Genomic DNA, 17,873 nt, shown 5'->3' on the forward strand with positions numbered 1-17,873 from the left:
CCTGAGTCGGGAAGATCTGCTGGAGAAGGAAATGGCAACCCACTCCAGTATTCTTTCCTGGAGAATTCCATGGACAGAGGAGCCTGGTGGGTTACAGACCATGGGGTTGCAAAGAGTCAGACACGACTGAAATGACTGAGTACTTCTTAAGTTAATATAACAAGATTCACTGGTTCCAGAGCAAAGGCCATAACCTACACTCAGTATTGAGGGATGGAAAACTCATTATTATTAAACTCATATACTTAAGTATAAAACCTGATGTTGCTTACTAGATACAAAAGGCATCGCCCATGGTTTCTCTAGGTTTCTTTCTTAGTTTACTTTCTCCTTGAAGAAGGAAAACATGTGCACAAACTTGTGAATTACAATAGGGTCAACGTATATATACAGCAGATCGAGGGGCAACGGCATAAACACTTACAGATGCTGAGGAGGGGTCACTGTTGGCTGATGAGCCAGAGTTTAGTGTAGGAGGCATAGTTTGTGGTGAGTTTCAGTGACATTTTCTGCCCCCTCCCTGCTTTTACAGGAAACAGGGCAAGCACTTTGATTTTGCATGCTAAAGCTTTCTTTAGTTCATTGGAGTTTCTTGTTGTAGCAAAGCCAGTTGGACCTGGTAAAAATGGCTGGGATGGTGCACCAGAAGCCAGCAATTATGTCATTTTTGCTAAAATGGGTGGGGAGTGGGGTGGGAGGCTAAACAGGATTCAGCAAGCAACTTTTTGGGGAGCTCTGCCCATCCCATCTCCACTCTTCCCCCAGGTTACATTCTTTTTCTGAACCATCTGACCTTCCAGGGCCCAGTACATAACTGCTCCCTGCCCTGAGGTGGAAAGGTATAGTTCACTGGGCCCATCATGATGGGAATGGGCCCAAGAGACTGTGAAGTGAGTACATTTCCAGGGTCTTCTTTTCACTTTTGTTCAGACTGGGGAGAGGAAGGCGGTGAAGAATCTTCTGCTTCTTTTACAAAGAACCTCTCTGCCCACCTGTTTCCGGCACCTACTGGTTTTCATCAAGCTTATTTACATAAGAAATATGTGAAATGGTAAAAGCCAAGTCACATATAAGCTATATTCGGAAACTGATGCTCTCTTTTAGCAACCAAATCTCATCTTTTGCATACTGTTAGATTTCTTACTGATGTCTTAGAGATTCATATTTGTCATCTAGCAAGTGTTTGTACATGAAAATTTGCTGTCAAGGCTCTTTTATGCTTTGTCAGTCAACGTGACACTTGGAATTGTCAGGCATGACCTAAGCTACTTTCAGGGTAAGGAGAGCTTTGCAATTAAGCTCTTTTAAAGAAAGTTTAGTCACCAAAGTGAACAGCCAAATCTTGGATTTGGAAGTAAAAAAGCAAAACTGGAGCCTTCAGCACTCTCTGAGGGTGAAACATTCTTCAGTATCACAGAGCAAAAGATTGGACCTGGGTGACTGCCCATTAGACAAAGGACTAGAAAACATGCATAATTTTCAATAAACAAAAATCGCTACACTTTCTTAGTGGGCACATATGTCTTTCTTGTCCCATTTTATTTGTTTCGTGATATGTTTACTTAGTTGTCTTAAATAGATACCATTTTACATTTACAAATTTAGTAAAGTGTACTAAAGTTAGTAAATTTTATTAGTAAAATCTAATGAAAGCCTATTTGTTGTTTAAGAAAAACTAATAAAAAACCAGCCCAATATCACCACCTCATTCAAGACAATGTTTACATTTAAATATGTTTGTATTTCCTTTACTAAGATAGTTCTCTTTTTAAAATAGTTTTTCTTTCAAATCATGGTTACCTTCATTCACTGCTAACGTATAATTTTCAAAAAAATAAAATCATGACTCTCAGGAAAATGTAAACATATATCGAAGATGATGTTAAACTTCTTAATTAATGAGGGAACCAGGAAGATGTTCAGACTTGTTCAAATGAGAACTTGAAAAATTTATAAATATAAATAAATATATATGTATATATACACACACATAATCAAGAATGCTGACATGAATTTACTATTAATAACTGATGCAGCAAAACTGTTTAATACCCTACAGGATGATAAAATGTAATTTAATGATGTACATTTAGGGTCACGTACAGGCTGGTAATAAATTTCTACTAACAAACCTCATCTGCATTGATATAGACAAGAATCATTTACATTACCATTAGTTTTCTGCTATGTGACTTCTACCTCTACAGAGCTTTAAAATTGCCTTATCATTAGACATACAAAGGCCCATATAGTCAAGGCTGAGGTCTTCCCAGTGGTCACATACTGTTGTGAGAGCTGGACTGTAAATAAGGTGGAGCGCTGAAGAATTTATGCCCTCGAAAAGTGGTGCTGGAGAAGATTCCTGAAAGTCACTTGGACAGCAAGGAGATCAAACCAGTCATTCTTAAGGGAAATCAACCCTGAGTATTCATTGGAAGGACTGATGCTGAAGCTGAAACTTCAGTATTTTGGTCATCTGATGCAAACAGCTGACTCAATGGAAAAGTCCCTGATGCTGGGAAAGATTGAGGGCAGAACGAGAAGAGGGTGTCAGAGGATGAGATGGCTGGATGGCATCACCCATGCAATGGACATGAACTTGGGCAAATTATAGGAGATAGTGAGGAACAGAGAGGCCTGGCGTGCTGCTGTCCAGGGGTTGCAAAGAGATGGACACAATTGGGTGACTGAACAACAACAACAATCATTAGAAATAGAATCAAATATACATTATTGAATAGAATCAGATAATCCCTGGCTTCCATAACTCTACTAAAAGGGCAGCCAGTAATCTCTTTGCCCATTTCTAACTTCAGGACAATTTTCTTGACATCACACTTAATTGCATTTCTGACTTTGATGAGAGGTAATTCTAATTCTTTTCAGATGTCTAATTTGGATGGGGGCATGCTGGGAAAGACTGAGGGTAGAAGGAGAAGAAGGGAATGACAGAGGATGAGATGGTTGGATGGCATCACTGACTTGATGGATGTGAGTCTGAGTAAGCTCCAGGAGCTGATGATGGACAAGGAGGTCTCTCGTGCTGCAGTCCATGGGGTCGCAAAGAATTGGGACATGACTGAGCAACTGAACTGAGCAGATGACGTGCTGTACAACCTTACAAGTTCATTAGTTACAGTGTAAGGCCTAAAATTAAGGTTCAATATTATGTGCTGCCTTGACATTTTAGAAAACAGAGAAGGCCTTGAATGGTCTAATCACAAGTTTTCCTTCCTACTCTTCTCCCATCAATACTGACCTTTAGCCAAACAATTCTTTTTATCCAGGGAACAAGGTACATTACCTGCTTAATCCTGAGTAGAGATGATGTTCCCTGCCAGCCCACATAATAAATCAAGCAAGCCAATCTCCTTCTCCTGTGGTAACCAGGTGCATCTTACCCTCTTGATACTACAATGGACTTTGGCTGTTCATTGTTGTTGGTGTTCAGTCACTAAGTCACTTCTGACTCCTTGTGATCGCATGAACTGCAGCACGCCAGGCTTCCCTGTCCTTCACTGTCTCCAGGAGTTTGCTCAACCTCATGTCCATTGACTCGGTGATGCCATGCAACCATCTTACCATCTTGGCTGTTCACTCTGGTCCTAAGCGCAACCCTTCTATGTCTTGCTGCAAGGTCCTTGGCTCCCAGGTTATGATTATCTGTGACTAATGCTCCTGTCAGTCTAATCTGTTCCGTGTTGCGGGACAGGGTTCAGGGCTCAGCCATCCCCATAGCTGAAGGGTGGGTCTCTCTCCTTAATCAGTAGGTAAACAAGAGGTGATTATGACATCAGTTTAGAGAGTTGAATGATAGCAGAACAGGGGAAGGCAAAAGAATATATCTGAGAATAAAGAGACCAAGGTCCAGCTTAAAGGGTAAGTGAAACTCATGAGTTGAAAGAATGCCCTAGGTAGGAGAAAATTCATGTGTGCATATTAAAACCAAAGAGCAGAGTCTAGCATTTTCAAGAGATTGAAAGGTTTTTCAAAATGATTGGAATGTATGAGAGTGCAAAATCATGATTGCTTAGAGCTAAGCCAGACAGATAAGACATAGCAGTGAAAGCCAAGTTTAGGAATTTAGACCTTATCTTAAAAAGCAACAGGAATAATCGAAGATGGTGTTTTGTGATCAGGGCTGTGTTTTAAAGAATCTTTATGGCTTTAACAAAGAACGAAGAATGTTTAGAGGTTGGAAGCCAGTTAGGAGGTCATTAAAGCAAATGGGTATAAATGTGGTGTCTTTTCCAAGAGTACAAATAGTAGAGATGGAAATAAATGGACTTAATTTAGAAAATATTGAGGAAGTAGGAGTTGGTGGGTTTGGTGATGAATTGGATGTGGGTGGAGATGCCAGATTTAGCAAATAGAAATACAGGATGTCCACTTCTGTTTGATTTTCAGATAAACAACAATAACTTTTTTAACATAAGTGCATTCCAAGCAATAGTTGGATCACATACAAATTATACATGTTTATCACATGCAAATTATTCATTGTTTAACTAAAATTCAAATGTATCTGGTGACCTGTATGTATGGTTGGGGAAGAAGGATGAGTTAGATGACTGACTCCCAGGTTTTTGAACCATGAACTTGGTAGAGGAGGGAAGCAAGGATTTTATATTTAGTCAGAATATGAATGATTGTTACAAAGCAAACATTCTACAAAGAAAACCTGCATGAAAAATGTATCTTCGTGAAGGTGATTTTATATTGTGATCTTCCTCATAAAGCATAGCATATTTTGTTTTGTTTTTTCCCCTTGGGAAGAAAGGAAGAACTCTTCCAAATGGATTAAAAGATCAGAAGATAAAATTTCAGCATAACCAGCAGTATACGATGGAAGGGATTTTTGTTTAGGCAAAGGCGAACAGGGTTCAGGGTGAGAAGACCCTGATCTTGTATTGTTTCAATGTCAAGCAACTACAGTTATGCTCATTTCTGCTTTTCATTATGTTTATATGTGAGTTTTTTTAATTAAGGGAAGTTGTTCTACTTAACAATGTTGTAGCATTTCTTAATTTTCAGGGGCAAATAAGTGAGAGTTTGGATATTAAATCTCAGCATCTAAAGGTAATGAATCACAGAAATTAATTTGGGTTATAAATCATACAAAATGGGTTATAAATCAAAAAGTAAAATCTAAACCTACAGAACTTCTCACAGAAAATGTAAAAGATATCTTCACAATCAGGGTGGACAAATACTTCTTAAATAAAAGGGGAAGGAAGAAAACTATAGCAGAAAAAACCTGTAAGTTAGACTTTATGAAATTTATAATTTTATCTATCAAAGACATTGTTAAGAAATTGAAAGGACAAATCATAGATTGGACAAAATATTAAAAATACATATATCTGACAAAGGACTTGTATCAAAAAAAAGTCTTAAAACTCCTAAATCTCGATGATAAAGGTCAAACCTAATTAAAATAGGCAAAAACCAAAAAGATATTTCAGAAGAGAAGATATATGAACAGGCAATAAACTCATGGAAAGATAATCAACTTTGTTAGTGTTCGGGGAAATGTATTTTCCTGAAGACTACAATGAGATAGCACTTAACACCCACTTGAATGGCTAAAATTAAAAAGGCTGACAGTACTGCTGGCGAGGATGTGGAACAATCAGAACTCAGACACGCTGGTGGGAGAATAAAATGCTACAACCTCTTTGGACAATGCTTTGGCGGTTTCTTATGTGGTCTGACCCAGAAACTCTCTCCTATGTGCTTGTACAAGAGAAATAAAACACACGCCCACAAGAAAATTTATATAAGAATATTCATGGATGTTTTATTCATGATAAACACAGACAGAAAGAATGCAAAGAGCTATCAACCAGTAAACAGGAGAAGGCAATGGCATCCCACTGCAGTACTCTTGCCTGGAAAGTCCCATGGACGGAGGAGCCTGGTAGGCTGCAGTCCATGGGGTCACTGAGAGTAGGACACGACTGAGTGACTTCACTTTCACTTTTCACTTTCATGCATTGGAGGAGGAAATGGCAATCCACTCCAGTGTTCTTGCCTGGAGAATCCCAGGGACGGGGGAGCTTGGTGAGCTGCCGTCTAGGGGGTCGCACAGAGTTGGACACGACTGAAGTGACTTAGCAGCAGCAGCAGTGAATAAACAAGTTTTAATGTGACCATACAATACAGTAACACTCAGTGAAAAAAAGAAAACAAAAAAAGGACAAGACAGAACAATGTGGGTGCATTTCAAAACTTTGAGTTAAAGAAGCCAGGTGCAAAAGAGAACATACTATATGATTCCTTATATATGACTTTATATGATGCTACAGAAACATAAACTGGTTGCACAGAGACAGTCTAAAGTGGGATAGGCTGGAAAAGGGCAGGGAGGAAATTTCTGGGGTAATGCAGGTGCTCTGTTATCTTCAGTGGGTGATGGTTATGTTCATATTTTCCAACATTAATGGAACTCTACACTTAGAGTGGGGCTTCTCTGGTTGTTCAGCGGTAAAAGAGTCCACCTGCCAATGCAGGAGACACGGTTTCGACCCCTGTGCCGGGAAGATCCCCTGGAGGAGGAAATGGCAACCCACTCCAGTATTCTTGCCTGGGAAATCCCATGGATAGAGGAGCGTGGCAAGCTATAGTTCATGGGATCGCAAGAGCTGGACGTGACAGAGCCACTAAAACAACAGCAACAACAAATACTCTTAAAAACTAGGCATCTTCCTCCATGTAAATGATGACCCAACTAAAAAAACAAAAGAAAAATAGACAGAGATAGAGCTCATTCTTATTTTGTGAGTAGAATACATGACACAGATGTTTTTTTCTGGCATGGGAGATGAAAATACAAAGGCAATGCAAGTTGTTCATGGGTGAGACGGGTAAGGGGCTCAAGTTTGCCCTCTTGGTCCTCTTAATCTCGTTCACACTTCTTAAGCTCACTCTCCTCTCTGAGACAGTGTGGATAAAATTACATACGTGAACCATCCTAGTAGAAATCCAAGTGGTAAGTAGGTAACAGTAATAGTAATAAGTAATGTTAGTCCTTTTCTCTTTATCATATTTTTTACCCGGTGGTGATTTATTAATGAACTTGAAGAGTTTTCTCTAATCAGGTCCCATAGGGTTGGTCTCATGCACACTATTCCGTCAGTAGTACCTAAAAAGAGTGAGGGTCTCTAGAGAAAACATATATATATATTTAAATAACACCATGTTTATGAATTAAATGACACTGTTTTCAAATATCTTGCTTGTTTAATCACTGGGAAGACTTTTTAAAAAAAGAGCTACTCAGAAATACTTTTTCTTTAAAAGAACTATTTTCAATCATAGTTTTCTCTAGAAAGTATTTTCCCCAAGAATAAACCTCTGTCCTATGCTTTGTGGAAGACATTTTAAAGACAATGTTAGTAACGGAAAATTTTCACAGCTTCTCAACTAATGCTTCCCTCATAGCTCAGTTGGTAAAGAATCCACCTGCAATGCAGGAGACCCCGATTTGATTCCTGGGTCAGAAAGATCCACTGGAGAAGGGATAGGCTACCTTGTCCAGTATTCTTGGGCTTCCCTTGTAGCTCAGCTGGTAAAGAATTTGCCTGCAATGCAGGAGACCTGGGTTTGATCCCTGGGTTGGGAAGATCCTCTGGAGAAGGGAAAGGCTACCCACTCCAGTATTCTGGCCTGGAGAATTTCATGGACTATACAGTCAATGGGATCGCAGAGTTGGACACGACTGAACCACTTTCACTTTCACTTTCAAGTAATGCTGAGATGACATGTCTTACCAAGATAACTGAAATGAAATACAAAGGTACAGCTTTGTAACATGTAAGTTAAAACTAACGAATTCATGAAATTCTGACCATATTATTTACAGGTGAAACATTCAATTCAAACATCTCTCACATCTGTAGTGAGAATTTTCCAGAAATATTAAAAGGAAATCTTGTCTTGTGGAGATTCCTGTAGCATGCTATTTCTTCAGTGTTGTTTAATCAATAAGGCATGTTCGACTCTTTGCAACCTCATGTACTTGTAACCCGCAAGGCTCCTTTGTCCATGAGTTTCTCCAGGCAAGAATACTGGAGTGGGTTGCTATTTCCTTCTCCAGGGGATCTTCCTTACACAAGGATCAAACCTGGGTCTCCGGCTTTGCAGGCAGACTCTTTACCATTTGAGCTACTAAACTTCTTCCTCTCAATAAATTTAAGACTTGTTAAATAATCACTCTACTGAATGAGGAATAAGGGACATACTATTTCAATTTAAAGTGTTATACTATTTTGCCTTAAATAAACAATGAAAAAATGAAGAGAGGATATATTTTGCTTTTATTTAATAGGTTTATAAATGTTACCTAATTTTAACATGGATAATAAATAAGTAAATGAATACTGTTTCTGTATACACTTCTATTTTAAAGCCCATACACTTACTATGTAATACAATTTTATAACTCAAGCCAAATGATATTGTAAGGAAAGAGACATAGCACATATTGAAATTGAAACCCAGATCCAAATGTGCCTGTGAGAGCCCAAGCCTCTGGAAACTAAAAAGAAATGTTGAGAAAGGCTTTGAACTTCCACAATGCATAGAATGGCTCAAATTAACTAGGCTTCAAGAGACTGGATTACTCTCACTAGCTGGTGATTTATAGGTATTTAATACTTAAAATTTACCACTTTTCTGAGTTTACTAGATCTTCCACTTGGGTCTTCTAGATATAAAATTATATCACCTGTAAAGAACTGCAGTGGTGTTTTCTTTCCCTTTAATATTTTCACATTTCATTTATTTTTATATTGCATTTCATTGACTGGTACTTACAGGAAAATAATTATGGAAATGAGCATCTTTGCCTATTGATGGAATTTAATAGGAATAATTTTGTTTCACCATTAGACCTGACTTTTGTTTATTTTATTTAAATATACACAAATGTGTGTAATTTTCTGTATTAAATTAATAGGCATCTATTCCTATTCTCTGTTCATGGAATTCTCCAGGTGAAAACACTGGAGCTGGTAGCCATTCCCTTCTCCAGGAAATCTTCTGACCTAGTGATCAAACTTACATCTCCTGCATTACAGGCATATTCTTTACTGTCTGAGCCACCAAGGAAGCTCAAAGTAAGAAAAGTAGTAAAAAATAGAGCTAAGTTTTAAAAATTTAGTTTTGAGTAGCTGTTAGGAAATCATATGATTTTTCTCCTTTGACTTATAAATGTGATAAATTATTAAGTTTTACTGTATATTTTATTTGCAAATTTTATTTAATATTTATGCTCATTAGTGACATTTGCTTATAATTTTTGTGATACATGAAATTTTGTTATTACTAATATGATTATACATCAGTCAGTCACTCAGTCACGTCCGACTCTTTGTACCCCATGGACTGCAGCACGCCAGGCTTCCCTGTCCATCACCAACTTCCGGAGCTTACTCATACTCATGTCCATTGAGTTGGTGATGCCATCCAACCATCTCATACTCTGTCGTCCCTTCTCCTCCCACCTTCAATCTTTCCCAGCAGGGTTTTTTCCAAGGAGTCAGTTTTTTTCACCAGGTGGCCAAAGTATTGGAGTTTCAGCTTTAGCAACCATCCTTCCAGTGAATATTCAGGACTGATCTCCTTTAGGATGGACTGGTTGGATCTCTTTGCAGTCCAAGGGACTCTCAAGAGTCTTCTCCAGGCACTCGCGGCGGCCACAGCGCAGATTCGACTTCACTCGCTCGCAGTTCGCTCCGCGCCCTCTGCAACCATGTCTGACAAACCCGATATGGCTGAGATTGAGAAGTTCGATAAGTCGAAATTGAAGAAAACGGAAACGCAAGAGAAAAATCCACTGCCTTCGAAAGAAACAATTGAACAGGAGAAGCAAGCAGGCGAATCGTAATGAAGCGTGCGCCGCCAGTATGCACTGTACATTCCACAAGCATTGCCTTCTTATTTTACTTCTTTTAGCTGTTTAACTTTGTAAGATGCAAAGAGGTTGGATCGAGTTTAAATGACTGTGCTACCCCTTTTCACATCAAAGAATGGAGAACTACTGACAACGTAGGCCGCGCCTGCCTCTCCCATCTGCCTGTGTGGCTGGCAGGGAAGGAAAAGAACTTGCATGTTGGTGAAGGAGGAAGCTGGGTGGGACGACAGTGAAATCTAGAGTAAAAAGCTGGTCCAAGGTGTTCTGCGGGCTGTAAAATGCAGTTTAATCAGAGTGCCATTTTTTTTTGTTGTTCAAATGATTTTAATTATTGGAATGCACAATTTTTTTTATTATGCAAATAAAAAGTTTTAAAACCTGAAAAAAAAAAAAAAGAGTCTTCTCCAACACCACAGTTCAAAAGCATCAGTTCTTTCATACATAATAAGAAGCATGATTAATATGTATGATATGATTATACATAATCATACATAATATGATTATACCTAATGATTTTTCTTTTTGTAAGATAAGGGATAGTTTGAACAACAGAACATTACTTTTTAAACATTTGAAAAAATTCACCTCTAAAACCATCTGGACCTTGGCAAGGTAGTCTTTGATAACATTTCAGTTTATTCTATGATTATATAATTGTCAATGAATTCATTAACCCACTTTCTTTAATAAAGATATTAAACTGTTTATTAGTTGAACTTGTTTTCACAATGAATTTAAGATGGTTCATGGAATTTGATCTTAAATTGCATAGTATATGCTACAATTCAATTTTATTCATGAAAAAGCTATTGTTTTATTGTATTCCATATTCCTGTTGAGTGGAACAAAACCTTGTGTTGATATAAGGTCAAAATAATTGGCTAGTTAGCATGTTGAGAATATGTTTCTTCCCAAAACTTCAGTCATGGGTTCTTTTGAAATAAGAGACTGTTTTACTCATATGTATCATATTATCTGTTCCCTTAGAGTGAGCTAGGGCTTCCCGGGTGGTGCTAGTGATAAAGAGTCCATGTGCCAATGCAGGAGACGCAAGAGACATGGGCTTGATCCCTGGGTTGGGAAGATCTCCTGGAGTAGGAAATGGCAACCCATTCCAGTATCTTTGCCTGGAAAAAGTCCATGGACAGAAGAGCCTGGTGGGCTATATTCATATTATCTGTACCTATACTGTGTTCTGGCTTATAGTGAGTGTTCAATAATTATTTTCTCCTTTAAAAAAGAAAAACATTATGAATGAATCAGCCAACATAAACACAGTTTATTTATTTATTTTTTTTATGGTTGGTAGATCATGGACTTAGAACCATGACACATGGAATCCTCCTGACCCCATCTCAGCCCTGGGAGCTATAGCATGGTCAGAACAAGTGTTTCTGTTCATTTTTTCTCTTAGAACTGCAAAATACATTAGGCTGGCAGCTGGTGATAAATTTTCCCTCATTTATCCTGTTGTAGGTTAATCATTAGGGAGAGGAAGGAAAACATTGTTTTGCTAGGATTATTAGAAACAAAAGAAAGGTTTAAAAAACAGTTAAGTGTTAAAATTTGACCTTGGAAGGAAAATATGTTATATATTATACGTTAGGTGCAGGCTTAATGAAAAATACTAACAAGGAAGTGAAACACAATGTCCTGTTTAGACTTTATGCTTTCAATTATCATAGTAAGATTACCACTTATGCGTTTATGTAACAGTAAAACCTCTGTTTATTTAACAGCAATAATAAGTAGATGCTAGTTGCTTTTCATTTTTATTTCACCTATTACACATTTCAATTCTATGAACAAGACAATCTTTTAATCCTCAGCTCACAGAGAAGTAAACTGAGGCTCAGAGGGAACGTATTCATAAGTTGTGTGTGGGATAAGTGAGAAGCCAGGCAGTAAATTCACACTTGTCTGGCTTCAGCGCCATGCTCTTATACACTATACAACATCATCTGATCACTTGTCTTTAAGTTATAGAAATGTTTTAAAATTATCTCTCTGGATGTCCTCTACAACATACCAGTTCCTCCACCATATTTCATCGCTTCCTCAAACATCAAGTGAACATACACTGTTGCAGGAAATTAACTCAAATTTTTCCAGTCTCTTCAGTTTTTATCAAACTATGTTTTAGCTTGCCTACTTTCATGGCCATCAGAACCAAAGTTTATTTTTATGACGTAAAGAGCTCTGCTTCTTTTTTTTTTTTTTAGTAATCCATCATCAATAATATTCTGGATGCTTTTTACAACCAATTTTGGCTTATGGAAACATTTTAGTAACCTGATAGATAATATGGAGAAATTATATGAAAGACTAGCAACATGTTTAAAATAAAGGTCACACACACAAGGCATTTCAGTTATTTGATGAACTATCCTAAATTTTATGCTGTCATCATCTCTTTTTGTAAATTTCTGGAGCAATAGATGATCTTCTTCAACCTGTTAGTCCAATTTCAGTTTTGGGAGGGCAACTATTTCTCTTATTCATAGACACTTGCCTGGCTTTCTACAGAATGTTCCTGGAAGCTTTAAGCTAGCAGTATTCCCAAGAATTGAATACATAAAAGGTCACATTGACCTTGACTTATCTGAGCATTTCCAAGTCTACACAGCACAAAAAAAGGTCACTGCCAAAAGCATGTCTTGCAACATTAGAATGGGGTTACATTTTTTTTGGAGTGAGTTTCTGTCTAGATGAGATGAAGGAACTTTCGTTTCTTCCAGATTAAAATTTCATTTTCAATAGAACCTACCTTATTTAGATGCATGTATACTCAGTCGTGTCTGACTCTTTGCGACCCCATGGGCTGTAGCCCGCCAGGCTCCTCTGTCCGTGGAATTTTCCAGGTAAGAATACTGGGGTGGGTTGCCATTTCCTATTCCAGGGGATCTTCCTGACCAAGGGACCAAACCTGAGAGTCCTGAGTCTACTGCATTGGCAGGTGGATTCTTTATTGTTGAGCCACCTGGAAAGCTCAACTCACCCCAAATACATGTATTTTGGGATGGAAGATATTGAAACCTATGAGGTCTATTACAGAACAAGTAAAGGATGAGTAGGGTGCAATAATAAAATAGAATAATAAACAATAATTTATACTCCAATACTTTGGCCACATGATGCAAAGAGCCAACTCATTGGAAAAGACCCTGATGCTGGGAATGATTGAGGGCAAGAAGAGAAGAGTATGACAGAGGATGAGACAGTTGGATGGTATCACCGACTCAATGGACATGAGTTTGAGCAAGCTCCATGGGAGACAGTGAAGGACAGGGAAGCCTGGCGTGCTGTAGTTCATGGGGTTCCTGAGAGTTGGATATGACTTAGTGACTGAGAAACAATATAAAATGGAATAGTTTATATAATTATTATATACAATAATTATAAAATATTACATGTACACATAAAATATATAATTGCAATATATATGATATATCATATATGTTATAAAGTATCTGTGGGTTAGGTTGGAGCTCCAGCATTAGCCTGCAGAAAGGCCCTCCAATGTGGCCAATTGCTCTATTTTGTCTCAATTGTTGGTTTTATCACTGACAGTCTTTGGGTCATAGTGCTTAATAATGTAAATACTAGTAAATATAATAATAAAAATAGAAAGAAAGCAAGCAAGATGAGACGATTTGACAGCCAAAATAGTAATTGAGCTCAGCCATACTTTGCATGGTAGAATGGCTGCAAGGTGGAAGTGACATGCTCATATGACCTTTCTCACATAATATTTGCTGATCTGATGATACTAATTCAATTACCTCATTCTAAACATACATTGTAAATCAGCTATACTTCTATTAAAATTTTTTTTTAAAATAAATTAAAAGTAATATAAAAGTAAAAATATGGAAACACACACACAAAAGAATAAAAGCCATTTAAATTAACATCTTAACCCCATGAACTTATTACAAAGATGGGAAAATGTATCTTTTCTCGCTCCAGTTCTGCCTACTGAAATAGCCACAGATTCTCATTTGTTCTTAGTATTTTCTAACACTGTATGTTGAAGTGGCTGTAGCCTCATCTCCAGGAACTTTGCCCTTCCCATGACCCAACAGTCTATCAAGAAGTACCCACGCTCAGTTGATTCAGTCACATCTGATTCCTAGCGACCCCATGGACTGTAGCGTGCCTGGCTTCTTTGTCCATGGGATTCTCTAGACAAGAATACTACAGTGGGTAACCATTTCCTCCTCCAGGGGATCTTTTCGACTCAGGGGTCGAAACTGCATCTCTTACATCTCCTGCATTGGCAAGTGGGTTCTTTACTACTAGTGCCACCTGGGAAGCCCAAGCTGTAGAATTATGGTTGCAGGTTTTTAATTTCTGATTCCTGAAATTGTAACCAAGTATGCTGATGGAATCCTGACCTCTTCAGCCTACATGTGTCTTATTCCTGAATTAATATTCCTCTACTTTGACATCATGGATATTCTGAATATCAATAATATTCCTTAGGTTTTTTTTTATATATCCAACTATATAGTCTCTGGATACGTTTTTATTTCCTTCTTTCCAGCCTTTATGACCTTACTGAATTTTTATTCCATTGGGTAGGACTTCCAGGACAATACTAAATACAAGTTGTGAAAGTTGACTTCCTTGATCTTGAAAAAATGTCCACTATTTCACCATTAAGAACTATGTTAGCTGTAGGTTTTTGATAGGAATCTATTATAAAATTGAGTTAGTTCTCCTGTATTTTTAGTTTACTGAGTTTTTTTCATCAATTCAAGATGAATTTTTTCAAGAACTTTTTTTTGCATGTATTGATACATTCACATGATTTTTCTTTTCTATCCTATTAATCAATTATATTGACAGATTTACAATTGTAAAGTCAATCTTGAATATGTGGTCATGATGTATTTCCCTTTATATATTGCTGGATTTGATTTACTCCTATCTACTAATATCTTGCTAAGAATATTTACATCTATGTTCATGAGATATTTTGTTCTATAATTTTTTTTTCCTGTAATGTCCTCATTTAGGTCTTAGAATTAGGGTTATGTTGACTTTATTACATTGATTGAAACCTATTCCCTTATCCTTTATATTCTAAAAGGGTTTAGGCAAGAATGGTAATAAATGTTTGATAGAATTCACCATTGAAGCCATTTTGCTTTGAAGCTTTGTTTGTAGCTTTGTGGGAAGGTTTTAAATTATGGTGTCAATTTCTTCAGTGCTATTCATACTTTTCTCTTTCTTTTGTATCAGTTTTGGAGAGTTATGTTTTTTCAAGGGATTTATCTGTTTTATCTCAGTTGTGAAATTTATGGAATTATTTTGAACATAAATGTCTTAAAAATATTTCCTTGACAACCTCTTGATTTGTGTATGGTCTGTAGCTATGTCCCCACATTCATTTCTAATATTGGTAATTGGTTACTGATGTTTCTTTCTGACCTTCCTCCTTTCCTTCTTCATGTCTTTCTACCTTCTTTCCTTTTAAAAAATAGTCTTTTTAGGGGTTTATATGCTTTGTTAACCATTTAAAACCCAACACTTGGGTTTTGTTTGTCTCTATTTTTTCTGTTTTAATAATATTAATTTTTTTCTTGCATGTCCACCATGTATTCATGCATTTTGTAACATTTATCTCTACTTTTCAAAATGATATTGCAGGGAAAATATTACTGCTCTTAATTTACATGTATGTAAAATAAAACACAAAAAGTTTATGTTTTTGTATCTTATAAATTTCAGAGACCACATGTGAATTTAGAACATATGAATATATGATCTCAATGATGATTCTTTTACCCTATTACAGTGCCTCCCAGTAAAGCTGTAGAATATCTGATTAAATAAATTATGATTCGAAGTCCAGTTCTTGCTACAAAACTAATCAATATCATGAAACTTATCAGCATCAATATGTTAGGAATGCCTAGTTTGCATAGCTGTAAAACTTGCAGTCGGTTTTGATGAGGTAGTCAAATCAGCATGTGTACTAATCACATCTAGAAACAACGTATTGGTGTTTTATAATTTGCATAAATGCAATCTTATCAAGGATATCAACAGCAAAGTTCTTCAAGGAACTGATCATAGGAGTATTGGAAAATTTATCTTTTATTTCTCCACCCAATTACTCTCACTGAAGCACAGTATTCTCTCCTTCCACTTTCCTCCCTCTGGAAGATCAAGTAGTTTTCAGAGTTTGCTATAACTGGAGATTTCCCATTGGTCACAGTCCACAGTGATGGTCTAGGAAGATATCGGGAAGAAAGCATCAACCTCTTTTGATGGATGGCAAAAATGACTCAAAGTCTTTATCCCTTGGAGACTAGTAGACCATGTTTGGCCCCCCAGATGTCTTAATGTCTACCCTCAAGGAATATGTGTGTAGGATGAAATGTATATCAGTAGGAATATTTGGTCTACAATATTGGACATCATGATTTTATTTTGGAGACTCCTTTGATATGTTGGAGTACTCCTATAGTTTTGGAAAGTTACCTCAGAGAAGTTTTCTGTTTATTACAACAAAGTGAGAGGAGTAAGTGAAAAAATGGCTTACTTCAGGTCTTAAACCTCTGCAGCACTGAGTAAGTGAAAGTGTCAGTCACTCAATCCTGTCTGACTCTTTGTGATCCCATGGACTGTATAGCCTACCAGGTACGTCTGTCCATGGAATTCTGCAGGCAAGAATACTGGAATGGGTAGCTATTCCTTCCTCCAGGGTGTCTTCCTGATCCAGGGATCAAACCCGGGTCTCCCACATTGCAGGCAGATTCTTTACCGTCTGAGCCGCCAGGATGCATACAGGTAAAAGAAAATAAATGACTACCAGGATGATCTCATTATTATTATTATTTTGGATGTTTCATCTGCTCACAAAGTTGTATGTGTTCATGTAATGCTCCAACTGTCTGGATTCCTTCCCTTTAATCCTTGTAGTTAGAAGCATCCATGCCCGAACTTTTAGTGACTTTTTTTTCTATGCTTTCAATTTTTAAATAAGATATACTTATTTGTTTTCCCATTCATGTGAGTTCTAAGATGAGAGAAGGTAATCAGATAAGCAAATGATGACCACTCAAGTCTTAACGTATGTTATTGATACACTTACTGAAATACTAGAAAAGGTAATAATAAAATATCATAAAGCCTAGGTGGTGGTTGATCCCACCAATATATGAGTCCATATATAAATTGTATGGAATGTTCAAACTAGGCTGATAAAGTTTGAATTAGTTTTATGTTAAAAAACCCATCTGACAATGCAGGAGACATAAAAGAAGCGGGTTCAATCCCTGGGTTGGGAAGATGCCCTGGAGGAGGGCACAGCAACCCACTCCAGTATTCTAACCTGGAGAATCCCATGGACTGAGGAGCCTGGTGGGCTACAGTCCATAGGGTTGCATAGAGTTGGACATGACTGATGAAACTTAGCACACACACATGTTAATTGGACTTCCTCATCTGTGAATGTTTGTGAAACCACAGCCTTAGTGATTCCAAAGAGAAGATAAATTTTTATCTCAACATGTGAGGTCATCCTTGCTGAGTCCTGCCCCTAAGGCCGCAGGTGCAAGGCCTTGCACCAAAACCATGGAAGTAGAGCCCAGAACCAAGGTCATCTCTGAAGCTGACTGAGCCCCTTTGTAGCCATTGCCAAAAGCCTCCTGATCATCACTAACAAACTTCCTGACTCTTGGTTAAGCAAAGATGCCGATTCTAGTAAACACCCTATAGTGCCCCAACCGATCACCTACCGCCAGTCTTCCAGCAGGAATTTTCTTTGTCTCAAGGATATGCTGCTGCATCACTTCAGTCGTGTCCGACTCCGTGTGACCCCAGAGACGGCAGCCCACAAGGCTCCCCCCATCCCTGGGATTCTCCAGGCAAGAACACTGGAGTGGGTTGCCATTTCCTTCTCCACTCAAGGATATAAACATTGGCTATTCACAAAAATTGTTGG

At 37.7% G+C, this 17,873-nt stretch overlaps 1 protein-coding gene across 1 annotated transcript; it reads left to right on the plus strand.

Moving 5' to 3' along the window:
* Nucleotides 1-9,680: 9,680 nt before the first annotated feature.
* On the plus strand, nt 9,681-10,238 carry LOC133251070 (thymosin beta-4). The gene has a single exon (XM_061423095.1). The coding sequence runs from the start codon at nt 9,755-9,757 to the stop codon at nt 9,887-9,889; it is 135 nt and encodes a 44-aa protein (XP_061279079.1). The 5' UTR covers nt 9,681-9,754; the 3' UTR covers nt 9,890-10,238.
* Nucleotides 10,239-17,873: the final 7,635 nt, after the last annotated feature.

This window comes from Bos javanicus, chromosome 1, assembly GCF_032452875.1.
Source record: "Bos javanicus breed banteng chromosome 1, ARS-OSU_banteng_1.0, whole genome shotgun sequence".
Lineage (NCBI taxonomy): Eukaryota > Metazoa > Chordata > Mammalia > Artiodactyla > Bovidae > Bos > Bos javanicus.